Consider the following 14,587-nt stretch of genomic DNA (forward strand, 5'->3'; position numbering starts at 1 on the left):
GTAAGTCTCCGTATTTGCTCTAATTTCTCGGATCTTTTCGTTGTGATCATTACGCGAGATATATGTGGGCGGTAGTAATATGTTGCCCATCTCTTCCCGGAATGTGCTCTCTCGTAATTTCGATAATAAACCTCTCCGTATTGCGTAACGCCTTTCTTGAAGTGTCCGCCACTGGAGCTTGTTCAGCATCTCCGTAACGCTCTCGCGCTGACTAAATATCCCCATGACGAATCGCGCTGCTTTTCGCTGGATCATGTCTATCTCTTCTATTAATCCAACCTGGTAAGGGTCCCATACTGATGAGCAATACTCAAGAATCGGACGAACAAGCGTTTTGTAAGCTACTTCTTTCGTCGATGAGTCACATTTTCTTAGAATTCTTCCTATGAATCTCAACCTGGCGCCTGCTTTTCCCACTATTTGTTTTATGTGATCATTCCACTTCAGATCGCTCCGGATAGTAACTCCTAAGTATTTTACGGTCGTTACCGCTTCCAATGATTTACCACCTATGGCATAATCGTACTGGAATGGATTTCTGCCCCTATGTATGCGCATTATATTACATTTATCTACGTTTAGGGAAAGCTGCCAGCTGTCGCACCATGCATTAATCCTCTGCAGGTCCTGCTGGAGTACGTACGAGTCTTCTGATGTTGCTACTTTCTTGTAGACAACCGTGTCATCTGCAAATAGCCTCACGGAGCTACCGATGTTGTCAACTAAGTCATTTATGTATATTGTAAACAATAAAGGTCCTATCACGCTTCCCTGCGGTACTCCTGAAATTACCTCTACATCTGCAGATTTTGAACCGTTAAGAATGACATGTTGTGTTCTTTCTTCTAGGAAATCCTGAATCCAATCACAAACCTGGTCCGATATTCCGTAAGCTCGTATTTTTTTCACTAAACGTAAGTGCGGAACCGTATCAAATGCCTTCCTGAAGTCCAGGAATACGGCATCAATCTGCTCGCCAGTGTCTACGGCACTGTGAATTTCTTGGGCAAATAGGGCAAGCTGAGTTTCACATGATCTCTGTTTGCGGAATCCATGTTGGTTATGATGAAGGAGATTTGTATTATCTAAGAACGTCATAATACGAGAACACAAAACATGTTCCATTATTCTACAACAGATTGACGTAAGCGAAATAGGCCTATAATTATTCACATCTGATTTATGACCCTTCTTGAAAATGGGAACGACCTGCGCTTTCTTCCAGTCGCTAGGTACTTTACAATCATTACAATCATTACAATAATACAACCTTCTTTCAATAATGGTAACTGCCATAGGCTGATCAGCCCAAGATTATCATCACTCATCTAAAAGCTGGTATGTACACCTCTGGCACAGACAACAGTAGGGAGACATAGTGGCACAGAAGCAATGAGGCCTTCATAGATCACTGGAGGAAGTTGGAACCGTATTTATACAATCAGGCCACTTCATTCCCATAAATTCTGGAAGGGGGGATAATCTCTGACGTTATGTTAAATCACATCCCATATCTGTTCAACCAGGTTCAGGGCTGGCGAGTTGGGTGGCCAACACATCAATTGGAACTCACCACTGTGTTCCTGAAACCACTCAATCACACTCCTGGCCTTGTGAAATGGTGCATTGTTTTCATGAAAAATGCCACACTCAATGCAAATACACTCCTGGAAATTGAAATAAGAACACCGTGAATTCATTGTCCCAGGAAGGGGAAACTTTATTGACACATTCCTGGGGTCAGATACATCACATGATCACACTGACAGAACCACAGGCACATAGACACAGGCAACAGAGCATGCACAATGTCGGCACTAGTACAGTGTATATCCACCTTTCGCAGCAATGCAGGCTGCTATTCTCAATGGAGACGATCGTAGAGATGCTGGATGTAGTCCTGTGCAACGGCTTGCCATGCCGTTTCCACCTGGCGCCTCAGTTGGACCAGCGTTCGTGCTGGACGTGCAGACCGCGTGAGACGACGCTTCATCCAGTCCCAAACATGCTCAATGGGGGACAGATCCGAAGATCTTGCTGGCCAGGGTAGTTGACTTACACCTTCTAGAGCACGTTGGGTGGCACGGGATACATGCGGACGTGCATTGTCCTGTTGGATCAGCAAGTTCCCTTGCCGGTCTAGGAATGGTAGAACGATGGGTTCGATGACGGTTTGGATGTACCGTGCACTATTCAGTGTCACCTCGACGATCACCAGTGGTGGACGGCCAGTGTAGGAGATCGCTCCCCACACCATGATGCCGGGTGTTGGCCCTGTGTGCCTCGGTCGTATGCAGTCCTGATTGTGGCACTCACCTGCACAGCGCCAAACACACATACGACCATCATTGGCACCAAGGCAGAAGCGACTCTCATCGCTGAAGACGACACGTCTCCATTCGTCCCTCCATTCACGCCTGTCGCGACACCACTGGAGGCGGGCTGCACGATGTTGGGGCGTGAGCGGAAGACGGCCTAACGGTGTGCGGGACCGTAGCCCAGCTTCATGGAGACGGTTGCGAATGGTCCTCGCCGATACCCCAGGAGCAACAGTGTCTCTAATTTGCTGGGAAGTGGCGGTGTGGTCCCCTATGGCACTGCGTAGGATCCTACGGTCTTGGCGTGCATCTGTGCGTCGCTGCGGTCCGGTCCCTGGTCGACGGGCACGTGCACCTTCCGCCGACCACTGGCAACAACATCGATGTACTGTGGAGACCTCACGCCCCACGTGTTGAGCAATTCGGCGGTACGTCCACCCGGCCTCCCGCATGCCCACTATACGCCCTCGCTCAAAGTCCGTCAACTGCACGTACGGTTCACGTCCACGCTGTCGCGGCATGCTACCAGTGTTAAAGACTGCGATGGAGCTCCGTATGCCACGGCAAACTGGCTGACACTGACGGCGGCGGTGCACAAATGCTGCGCAGCTAGCGCCATTCGACGGCCAACACCGCGGTTCCTGGTGTGTCCACTGTGCCATGCGTGTGATCATTGCTTGTACAGCCCTCTCGCAGTGTCCAGAGCAAGTATGGTGGGTCTCACACACCGGTGTCAATGTGTTCTTTTTTCCATTTCCAGGAGTGTACTTTCAGAAAAGACTTCCTGACACTTAAACGTTTACTCAATGGGAAACATGATCGTCACAAAGGAGTGGACCTAACTTGAACCATGGACCGTGGCACTGGTAGCGAGGCTTGTGTGCCTCAGCAATACAGATAGTCGTTCCGTAGGTGCAACCCCAACGGAGGGGTATCTGTTGTGGGGCCAGACAAACATGTGGTCCCTTAAGAGGGGCAGCAGTCTTTTCAGTAGTTGCAGGGGCGACAGTCAGGATGAATGACTGATCTGGTGTTGTAACATTAACCAAAACAGCCTTGCTGCGCTGGTACTGTAAACGGATGAAAGCAAGGGGAAACTATAGCCATAATTTTTCACGAGGGGATGCAACTTTACTGTCCATTAAATGATGATGGTGTCCTCTTGGGTAAAATATTCCGGAAGTCAAATAGTCCCCCATTCAGATCTCCAGGATGACATCGTTATCAGGAGACAGAAAACTTATGTTCTACAAATTGGAACATGGAATGTCAGACCCTTTAATCAGGCAGGCAGGTTAGAAAATTTAAAAAGGGAAATGGATAGGGTAAAGATAAATATGGTGGGAATTGGTTAAGTTTGATGGCATGAGGAATAAGACTTCTGGTCAGATGAATACAGGATTATAAATACAAAATCATATAGGGGTAATGGAGGAGTAGGTTTAAAAATGAATAAAAAACAGGAGTGTGGGTAAGCTACTATGAACAGCATAGTGAATGCAGTATTGTAGCCAAGATAGACACAAAGCCCACACTTACCACAGTAGTACAAGTTCATATGCCAACTAGGTCCCCAGATGATGAAGAGATTAAAGAAATGTATGATGAGATAAAATAAATTATTCAGATAACGAAGGGAGACAAAAATTTAATAGACATAGGGGATTGGAATTCAATAGTAGGAAAAGGAAGAGAAGGAAAAGGAGGAGGTGACTATGGAATGTGGGTAAGGAATGAAAGAGGAAGCCGTCTGGTAGAATTTTGCATAGAGCACAACTTCATCATACACTATGTGCTGAAAAGCTTCGGGCCACTCCCAAAAACTTACTTTTACATATTTGGTGCGTTGTGCTGCCACCTACTCCATATCAGAGACCTCAGTAGTCATTATACATCGTGAGAGAGCAAAATGGGGCGCTCCGCGGAGCTCATTGACTTTGAATGTGGTCAGGTGATAGGGTGTCATTGGTATCACATGTCTGTATGCGATCTTTCCACACTCCTGAACATTCCTACGTCCACTGTTTCTGATGAGATAGTGAAGTGGAAGCATGAAGGGACACATGCAGCACAAAAGCATACAGGCCAATCTTGTCTGCTGACTGAAAGATACCGCCGACATTTGGAGAAGGTTGCAATGTGTAATAAGCAGATATCTATCCAGACCCGAAAGAACTGCAAAAAGGTAGGAATTGTAAGAGATGGGATCTGGATAAAGTGAAAGGATCAGAGATTGTAGAGTGTTTCAGAAAGCACTAGGGAACCATTGACAAGGACATGGGTAAGAGATACAGCAGAAGAGGAAGGGTAGCTTTGAGAGATATCTATTGAAAGTAGCAGAGTATAAAGTAGGTAAAAAGATGAGGCTAGTAGAAATCCTTGGGTAACAGAGGAGATACTGAATTTAATAGATGAATGGTGAAAATATAAAAATGCAGTAAATGAAGCAGGCTGAAAGGAATACAAACGTCTCAAAAATGAGATCGACAGGAAGTGCAGAATGGCTCAGCAGGGATGGTAACAGGACAAATTTAAGGATGTTGAGGCATATATGACTAGGGGCAAGACAAACACTGCCTACTGGAATACTGAAGAGACCTATAGAGGGTCTATACAAGGGCGATGCACTTGCGGGCAATATTTTGAAAATGGAAGAGAACGTAGATGAGGATGAAATGGGAGATATGATACTGTGTGAAGAGTTTGACAGTGCTGAAAGACATAAGTTGAAACAAGGCCCTGGGAGGAGACAACATCCATTAAAACTACTGATAGCCTTGGGACAGCCAGCCTTGAAACAACTCTGCCATCTGGTCAGAAAAATGTATGAGACAGGCAAAATACCCCCAGACTTCAAGAAGAATATAATAATTGCAATCCCAAAGAAAGCAAATGTTGACAGGCATGAAAATTACCGATGTATCAGTTTAATAAGTCGTGGCTGTAGAATACTAACATGAATTCTGTACAGTCGAATGGAAAAACTGGTAGGTGCTGACCTCAGGGAAGATTAGTTTCGATTCCGTAGAAACGTTGGAACACGTGAGGCTATACCGACCCTATGATTTATCTTAGATGATAGATGAAGGAAAGGCAAACCTACATTTCTAGTATTTGTAAATTTAAAGAACCTTTCGACAATGTTGACTGGCATACTCTCTTTCAATTCTGAAGGTGGCAGTCGTCAAATGCAGGGAGTGAAAGGCTGTTTACAATTTGTACAGAAACCAGATGGCAGTTATAAAAGGAGAGGAGCAAAAGGGAAGCAGTGGTTGGGAAGGGAGTGAGACAGGGTTTTAGCCTATCCCTGGTGTCGCTCAGTCTGCATATTGAGCAAGCAATAAAGGGAACAAATGAAAAATTTTGAGTAGGAATTAAAATCCAGGGAGGAGAAATAAAAACTTTGAGGTTAATCAATGACATTGTAATTCTGTCAGAGACAGTAAAGGGCCTGGAAGATCAGTTGAACAGAATGGACAGCACATTCAAAGAGTGATATAAGACGAACATCAACAAAAGCAAAACAAGAATAATGGAATGTAGTCGAATTAAATTGGGTGATGATGACAGAATTACATTATGAAATAAGACAATTAAGGTAATAGATAAGTTTTGCTATTTGGGGAGCAAAATAACTGACGAAGGTTGAAGTAGAGAGAATATAAAATGTAGTCTGGCAGTGCCAAGGACAGCATTTCTGAAGAAGAGAAATTTGTTCACATTGAGTATACATTTAAGTGTCAGGAAGTCTTTTCAGAAAGTATTTGCATTGAGTGTATCCATGTATGGAAGTGAAACATGGACGATAAATAGTTTAGACAAGAAGAGAACAGAAGCTTTCGAAATGTGGTGCTACAGAAGAGTGCTGAAGATTAGATGGGTAGATTATGTGACTAATGAGGAGATACTGAATAGAATTGGGGAGAAGAGGAATTTGTGGCACAACTTAACTATAGGGTGGCGTACAAAATGTGTTACCAATTGTTTCTTTTACAATTTACACCACACATTAGATACTCTGCTGGGATCTCTACAGCAGTACCAGCAGAGCTTGGATAAACAAATGAGTTACGAAATGACATGTAATTCACGATACTGCCACTAGGAGACTAGTAACCAGCAATGGCTGACAATGGAAGACTGACAACACAGCAACGATCGGCAATTGTGTTACTTTTTCATGAAACGAAAAGCCTTGTTGTGACTCACAGGCGTTTTTGACAACAGTTTAACACACAATGGGTCCCTTGCAAGAAGACCATTCACGGGTTGTACAATAAATTTGTACAGGAAGGAACAGTATTGGAATCGAAGCGACCTCGGCCTAAGCCTGTTTGTTCGCCAGAGAATATTTAAGCAGTACGAGTTGCTGTACAGAGAAGTCCCGGGAAATTGTGTAGAAAGGCAGCAGTGCAACTGGGAATACCCAGTCGCTCCATTCAATGCATTCTTAAAAGTGGCCTCCACATGTACCCATACAAGATGACCTGTGCACAGAAGCTCACTGAAGAACACAAGCAGCAGAGACTACCGTTTGCTCAGTGGGTGGAGGATAGGGAAGAAACTCTCAACAACGTTTGGTTTTCAGATGAGGCGCATTTTCATTTAGATGGTGTGGTTAACAAACAAAATGTACACTTTTGGGCCACTGAAAACCCACAAGTGCTTCATGAATGACATTACGCTCCGAGGATTACAGCGTGGGCAGCAATTTCCAGTCACGGACTTACTGGACCCTTTTTCTTTGAAGAAACTGAACAGCGAACGTTATTTGAGCATGCTTCGCAATAGATTCATTCCACAGCTTCTTGCTACTGCCTTGCCCTTCAACACACAGTGATTCATGCAAGATGGAGCAAGGCCACATACTGCAAACACTGTGTTGGAGTTTTTACACAAGCATTTCGACATGCGGATCATTTCACTCAGGTTTCCAGGTTGCTTCAATGATGGACAAAATTGGCCCCCCAATAGTCCAGACCTCAATCCATGTGACTCTTTTCTTTGGGGGTACCTAAAGGGAAAAAAATTCCTGAACTGTCCACGTGATTTAATGGAGCTCACAAGACTTATTCTTTAAGCTTTCAGTGAAATTAGGGAAGACATGTGCTGTAGGGTACTCACTAACTTCAGCGTTCCTTTGAAGAAAGTTGGGAAACAAAATGGTGGGCATATTGAGCATGTACTGAGTTAGAACAAATCTCCATGGATGGCTCTTCATTATAGCATATGTTCCTTTCGGATTGTATTGACAATAAAGTTTATATTCAAAAACAAAATGGTAACACATTTCGTGCGACACCCTATAGAAGAAGGGACTGGTTGGTAGGACAGGTTCTGAGCCATCAAGGGATCATCGATTTAGTATTGGAGGGAAGGGTGGAGGGTGAAAATCAGAGGGAGACCAAGACATGAATACACTAAACAGATTCAGGAGGATGTGGGTTGCAGTAGTTACTCGGGGATGAAGAAGCTTGCACAGGATAGAGTTGCATGGAGAGCTGCATCAATCCAGTCTTGCCACTGAAGAGCACAACAACAATAGAAGGGGTGGATGTGCTTTGCAACCAGTTTACAATACTTCTTTTGTGACACAGTGCCTCACACAAGCTCCACTGGACCCATGGGTGCCCACATAGTTGTTTCCCAGAGTATAATGGAGGCCCCTACAGTACAGGAGTCAAGAGGCTCTTCCCCTTGTGGGTGACGGAAATGCACCCTCCCAAAGGCACGATGAAGGTATCAGGATTCATCAGACCACGCAGTGCTCGGCCATTGTGCCAACATCCAGTGCCAATAGTTACATACCTATTTCAGTTGTTGTCGATGTCATGGCGTGGGTCATCAGCGGCACAGACTCATCATTAGGAGTGTTTGGAGCATTGTGCATTCAGACACAATTGTACTCTGCCCAGCATTAATGTCTGATGTTAGTTACACCACAGTTTGTTGCCTGTCTTGTTTTACCAGTCTGCCTAGCCTATGATGTCTACCATCTGTGATGAGGAGCACTTGGCCAACCCCATAACGTCTGGCCATGGTCTCACCTTTGTTTTGCCATGTGTTGAAGACAACTGCCATAGTACTACTTCAACACCCGGCAAGGTGCGCAGCTTCCATAACGTTCATACCAAGCCTTCAGGCCATCAAAATCTGCTCTTGGTCAAACTCAGATTGTGCGCATTTCCTATTTTACAACAAGACAAGATGCTCACTGATACTCCATACAACGTGTGTGTGTCTGACTAGAAGACAAGGTGAGATGCTATTACCTGGATGAGTTTATACTGACAGTAGATCAGTGATCATAATGTTTTGGCTGCTGTGTATATGGATTTAGTATTATGACTTCCAAGTGGATGCTGGGCAATGCCAAGGGAACCATTCTGCAACATTTTAGGCAACTGTAAAATGCATCAATTTATTACAAGGGTGTGCCAGAAAATAATGCCTCCAAAATTTTGATTCTGTTCTTAATATCAGTTGTCATGCATATGACACTGTTGATGTTACCACTTTGCTGACACAGTATGCAGCACCCTCCTGATGAACAGTTCTGAACCGCAGGGTGTGTGTGTGTTATTTAACTGTGTCAGCATGTGACAAAACCCTCAGACAACAGAGCACCATTTCAAATAGTTCATACACATGTGGGGCAACCTCTCCTTCAGCATGACAATGCCAGACCATACACAACCTTTTTTTTTTTTCTTTTTTTTTTTTTTTTTTTTTTTTTGCACCTGCAACAGTCTGACGCCTTTGATTCATTATTATTGATCATCCTCCATACTGACCCGGTTTGAGCCAATGAATTTTCAACTGTTTGCAAAACTTAAAGAACACCTTCAGGGACTCAACTTTGATAGTGCTGAATTAGTGTAAGTGTAGGTGAGGCTGTGGGTCTGCCAACAAAGTCAAGCATTCTACAGTGACAACACCAACAACCTGGTGTCTCACTGGGAGAAAGGTGTTCAGTGCCAAGGAGACTATGTTTGAAATAAATATACAAGCACGAAGAATAAATATGTTAAATATTAAGTTTGTTTTAATTAAAATGCTTCAATAATTTCCGAATAGAAATTTTGTGTCATTACTTTCCAGCATGTGCTCATGCCCAAAATATACACCAATTAAAAATTAACATTTAATTAATTTGGTAAATAAGGTGGCTTTCAACTGATACAATGTTAAGGTCATAGGGAAGTTCAGTTCATCGACTAACATAGCACACAGAGTATGAGAAGACTTCTTGTAGGTAAAAAGTTACGTTATGGGCACCATTTGGATGTTTTGGTTAACATTAGGCTGTGCTACTGATCAATTTGTTACCATACCCTTTACTTGGCTTTCACATTTCTAGACTTTGTCAGCTCACTGCCACACTGCCACTTTTGAACATAGGCTAAGCCTTGAGATGCACTATGAATCAGACTCCCACTACAACCAATGTTACAAGGGGGGAGTGGGTCTAGAACCACATTTTAACCTTGTAGCCTTTGAATAGTTCTCCAGTTTAGGTCCAAAGTCAATGGATCTTCAAACTGCTCTTCATTTACATGATGTGTGTTGTGCATACATATCATCCTGAATGCCAAACCATCATTACATCAGGGTTCAAAGTCAAAGCCTGAACTGTGTTGGGTCTGACCACTCTTTTACTGTATTTAATAAAATTTAGTATATTTATTTTCCTATCATTTCCTCACAGTGATTGTTTAGGATTACTGCTGTGATAATGCTTGTCAAATGAATTGCAAGCTGTTCACATAGTTTGTATAATATATATTGAAGTACTCACATATATTCAAATGCAAATGCTGCATTAATGCTATCCCAGTACTTCTGCAGTTGCACTCAAGATGTATGTTGAAACAGATTTTTTCAGCACAGATAGTTCACAAGTAGTTTGCGTGATTGTGTCAGTGCGCTCAATTCTCATTTGCAGGATAAAAATACTAGTGGCACCAAGTGAATTTGTTTGCTGCTGATAGGTGAATACCCTACAACTGGTTGCACTACATCAGATTTCAAGTGACATGTATATGTAAGATTACTTACACCAGTAACTGTATCATTGTGACAGTTTCACAAACAATATGAGTAACAATGTGCAGCAAATGCAGAAAGTGGTTATGGACAAACCTGTCAATATTTAATGTGTAGCCCCATGGCTTCATCAAAACTTTGCTGCCAACATACAAATTCATTCTGCCGTGTAACAATTTATGCTTCCATGTGATATTTGTCTGAAATTTAACTTTACTGCTGAGAGTTCTACTTACGTATGGTTCACATATTCAAAGTAAACAATTCTCATTCCATACCACGATACACTGCAATAATGCATTAACTGCAGCCATACTATTTATAAATTTAATGGCACTGCTAAGGTTCACTACAGTCATAATCATTCTTAAGTTGCACATTAAGGTTGTCATTCAAAAGAAGTGTATCAGAGCAGAATATACCCACTTTATGGCAACCAGTTTATCAGTATAATTGGGTTGTGCACTAAAAGAGTTTTGCATGTTTACTAAACGTTAAATTGGAACTCTTGCTCAATTCTATGTGAGGTTTAATACAAGGCTTATTTCAATGCACTGTGCAAAATGTCATATTTAAGGCAGTAAGTTCATCAGTTTAGTAAACCGAATTATTCATGTTTCCAGCTGTATGACATCAATTGTATGTATTCACGCATCACACTGCACACAGAAATTAATGAAACCCTGTTAAGAAATACAAGTAAGCCACTTACTATGAAGTGTAACTCAGTTTGTACTTCATCAGTTTCATCTTTTTTTATCCACTTAGTTGGATCCTGGTCCATCGCTTCAGTTCTACAGTCTGAAAAGAAAAAGCAATCAGATAAGAAAAGTTTTTGGCCCACTCAGTTTCTGTTTTTACCATGAGGTATAGCTCAAAGGCAGTGTTGTCACTCATATATTGCGTGCAGTAAATGGGTGATTACACAGGAAACAGATGCAAAGTGGCTGAGGAAAAGTGTGTTCATTGATATAAACTCATTCACATTTTGCAGGTCATGAAGAGTGAGAACAATCATAAAATAACACGCAATGGAAACTGAGCATTTAAATTTGCTACTGCTTCTTTGTAACACTGGCTCATGGATACCATCCTGTTGTGACAATTATGGAAGATGTGTAATTTTGTGTGCATGCATTAACTTCAGCATTACAAACAATCACAGCAGTCAATAGATTGCAGCGATATTGCTTAACAACATCAAATATTTCATTCTATACTTGGTTCATTGTGTTAATTTCAGTGTGATAGGGACATGAAGAAAATCCGGATATACGGATTGTTTATCAGTGAATATGCATTTTCAACGTAGGCATTACCTTGAAACTTACTTCATCTGTATTCATTCACGGATGTATGCTCAATTTACAGGAAGCGTCATCATTTTAGAATCTTTACCTGCTATTAAAGGAAACCAATACCTGCACTGTAGACTGCACATTGCAATGGGGAAGTTCTCATTCTTGATTACCATCAAGATTAAACATTGGTTAGCATTTTCTAACAAAACTGATTTACTGAAACGACTTCATACTAACTGTAAATATGATGAATGATCTATTGAGTTCTGATGACATGTAATGCTTTACGTTAGGCAGATTATAGTTAATCTGTACCTTGTATCTCGCCAGTTCGTAAATGATGTTGCAGTACTCTTATACAGAACTCCATTAAAACCCACACACTACAACAAACTGGTATTTACATATGATTACACGAATGCTAACGACACGAATAATCAAAGCACAGTGAAAACTAACAATATGCAACAGAATTGCAGCATTTCCTTTCATGCGAACATACTCAAACCATGAAATGATGTAGTAACTGTGGGCACTTTAAAAAATGCTTACGTTAGCCCTAAGATCTGGAGCCGCTTTGTGTCTACATCACATCACAGAAAATTATCATCACAATCATTATTACTGCTAAGTAAGTCAAAATAACCGTACTAACATGGGGAACCTTTGAATTTCACTGTCCGCCTTTTCTCGTTAGCCACGAAGTATATGAGGAGATTACTTCGTAGACAAACTGCTCCTGACAGCACGTCACACACTCAGCCGTTTCTTTTACGAAGATACACGTAGCGATTTTAACGGTCAGGCCAAAAACAAGCACTAACAACTCAGGTATTTAGTTTTACGAACATAACCTGAAAAATTACAACATTCACACACCGTCACCAAGCACACTATAGGTGATGTGATCACAATTAAATACAGAATAAAATCTCATCCTTATGTACTCATTAAAAATTAAAACATAAAAAAGACAGCAGCCTCAAACAGCAGAGTCATCACAAGATATTCGCGAACTATTACGCTCATCAAACTCAACTGTTACTGTGATAGAAATTAAGTACCATGTTAATTTACTTCCGAAACACATTTCTTCACTTATTCTTGTTTGCAGTTTATAAACGCTTATGAATTACCTGGAGAATATCACACACAAATTTCCACAACACCACGAGGTTGCTGCTGACTTGTGACTACACAGTACTGAGTACACGAAGGGTGACAGTATCGCAGAACAAGCAGATGCATTCAAAACCAGTGTGAATCTTGTCGCTCGTGTGGCCAACAGCAGAATTTTACGTCTTTTTCAGTGAGTGTTACGAGATATGTAATTAACAGTTTTTTCTGTATTTTCTATAGTATTTGCGTGCATTAGTGTGAAATAGACTTGATAAATCGAAGGTTTCAGTTTTTATTTGCGTTATATAGGAAAAGCGAAGGACAGCTTCGCGTGTACGCAAACGTTTGTTTACATTCTTAAATTACGTTGTTAAATGCGCGGGAACATCAATTAAGTAGTGCACAATACTCAGTATTTACGTTTATTAGTGTCATTTAGACTCGATACATTGAACATAGAAGTTTTTATACATTTTATTAAGTCATTTTTCGCGTGTACGTGAACGTTTGTTTACATTATAAATACGAGGGTTAATCAGTTTAAGTTAGTGTTGGATGCTTAGTATTCACGCTTATTAGTGTCATTTAGGCTCGTTACATTGAAGGTAGCAGTTTTTATAAGTTTTATTAGGAAAAGTGATACTGACGGTGAACTCTTAACGCCACTTGCATACGTTTGACTAGCGCAACCTGTGAGCGTTAACAGCTAAGTAGACGTAAAATACGTGGTAAATTAGTGTTACACTAAAATGTCTGAGTAAATCAATGTTACAATAAAATTTCTGAGCCATTCTTACATACGGTTTAGTTAGCAGAAATCTAATACTCTCCTCGCGTCTGCTTATTTTCCTTAGCTTGTTGTGGGCATTAGTGATCGTGTACTGTGAGCCTATGGGTTCCTATAAAGTAGAACGCGTATTTGTGCTTTTCATTCTGAACTCTTATTGTTAGCTAAAGGTTTTGTTTTGTACCTGCATCTGTCAGTGTACAATACTCAGTATTTACGTTTATTTGTGTCATTTCGACTCGATACATTGAATGTAGCCGTTTTTATAGTTTTATTAGGCCATTTTCGCGTGTACGTAAACGTTTGTTTACACTGTAAATGCGAGGGATTACCAGTAGGTGTAGTTTACCGCTGGTTACTGTTTAACATTTATAAATAACATTCACTATATAGCCCCTAGCAGTATACTGTAGGTCACTGTTTTTTCCTGTAGTATCCATTTGATAGCCCTAGCAGCAAAATAAGCACCAGATCTAGCTTCTACCATAAATATTTATTGTTTTTCATTGTTGAGTGTCCTTTCTGCCACCTAGAGTGTAGTTGTTAACCTAGTGTGGCAGTAGGTTTCCTTAAGTTTCTTATAGTAAATCACATATTAGCTAGATGGATAGGGACTGTGTCTGTTGTGTGCGGATGCAGGAGGAGTTAGCCACAGTCCAAATGCAGCTGGAAGCTTTGTTGGCCACAGTCAACTGGCTCCAGAGTGCCACCTTGAGGTGTGGTGAGGATGGGGTACCTGGGGCAGCCTTTTCTGTACTAGATGTGCGGGCAGGGGGGCGGGGGAGAGAAGTCACAGCTCTCTGTCACTGAGCCGACCTACACTAGTAACATAAAACTGTTTATTTGCTGCCATTAATCGTCACTGAGGAAAGAAGTCAACAAACCTAACTCAAAAACTTCATAAAAAGACTGAAAGCATTACAAAAACACACACATGGAAAAATAACCTAAATGTAAAACCAAAATGAACTCCCAACACTGAAAAGATAGTCAACAAAAATGTAATAAAGGAGAAA

General features: G+C 41.6%; 1 protein-coding gene and 1 long non-coding RNA gene across 2 annotated transcripts in view; one reads left to right on the forward strand and one right to left on the reverse strand.

The window, feature by feature from the left end:
• Window positions 1–12,874, reverse strand: part of LOC126427304 (zinc finger protein 679-like) — a 105,775-nt gene extending 92,901 nt beyond the window's left edge. The window contains exons 1-2 of the mRNA XM_050089611.1: window positions 12,802–12,874; window positions 11,077–11,165 (exon numbers count right to left, since the gene is read on the reverse strand). Coding sequence (XP_049945568.1) covers window positions 11,077–11,148 — 72 coding nt within the window. The 5' untranslated portion in view covers window positions 11,149–11,165; window positions 12,802–12,874. The remainder of the gene's footprint in view (window positions 1–11,076; window positions 11,166–12,801) is intronic.
• LOC126427306 (uncharacterized) overlaps window positions 12,871–14,587 on the forward strand; it is a 60,743-nt gene continuing 59,026 nt past the window's right edge. Inside the window, exon 1 of the long non-coding RNA XR_007576629.1 lies at window positions 12,871–12,974. This is a non-coding gene — a long non-coding RNA (uncharacterized LOC126427306). The remainder of the gene's footprint in view (window positions 12,975–14,587) is intronic.

Source organism: Schistocerca serialis, chromosome 11, assembly GCF_023864345.2.
Source record: "Schistocerca serialis cubense isolate TAMUIC-IGC-003099 chromosome 11, iqSchSeri2.2, whole genome shotgun sequence".
NCBI lineage: Eukaryota > Metazoa > Arthropoda > Insecta > Orthoptera > Acrididae > Schistocerca > Schistocerca serialis.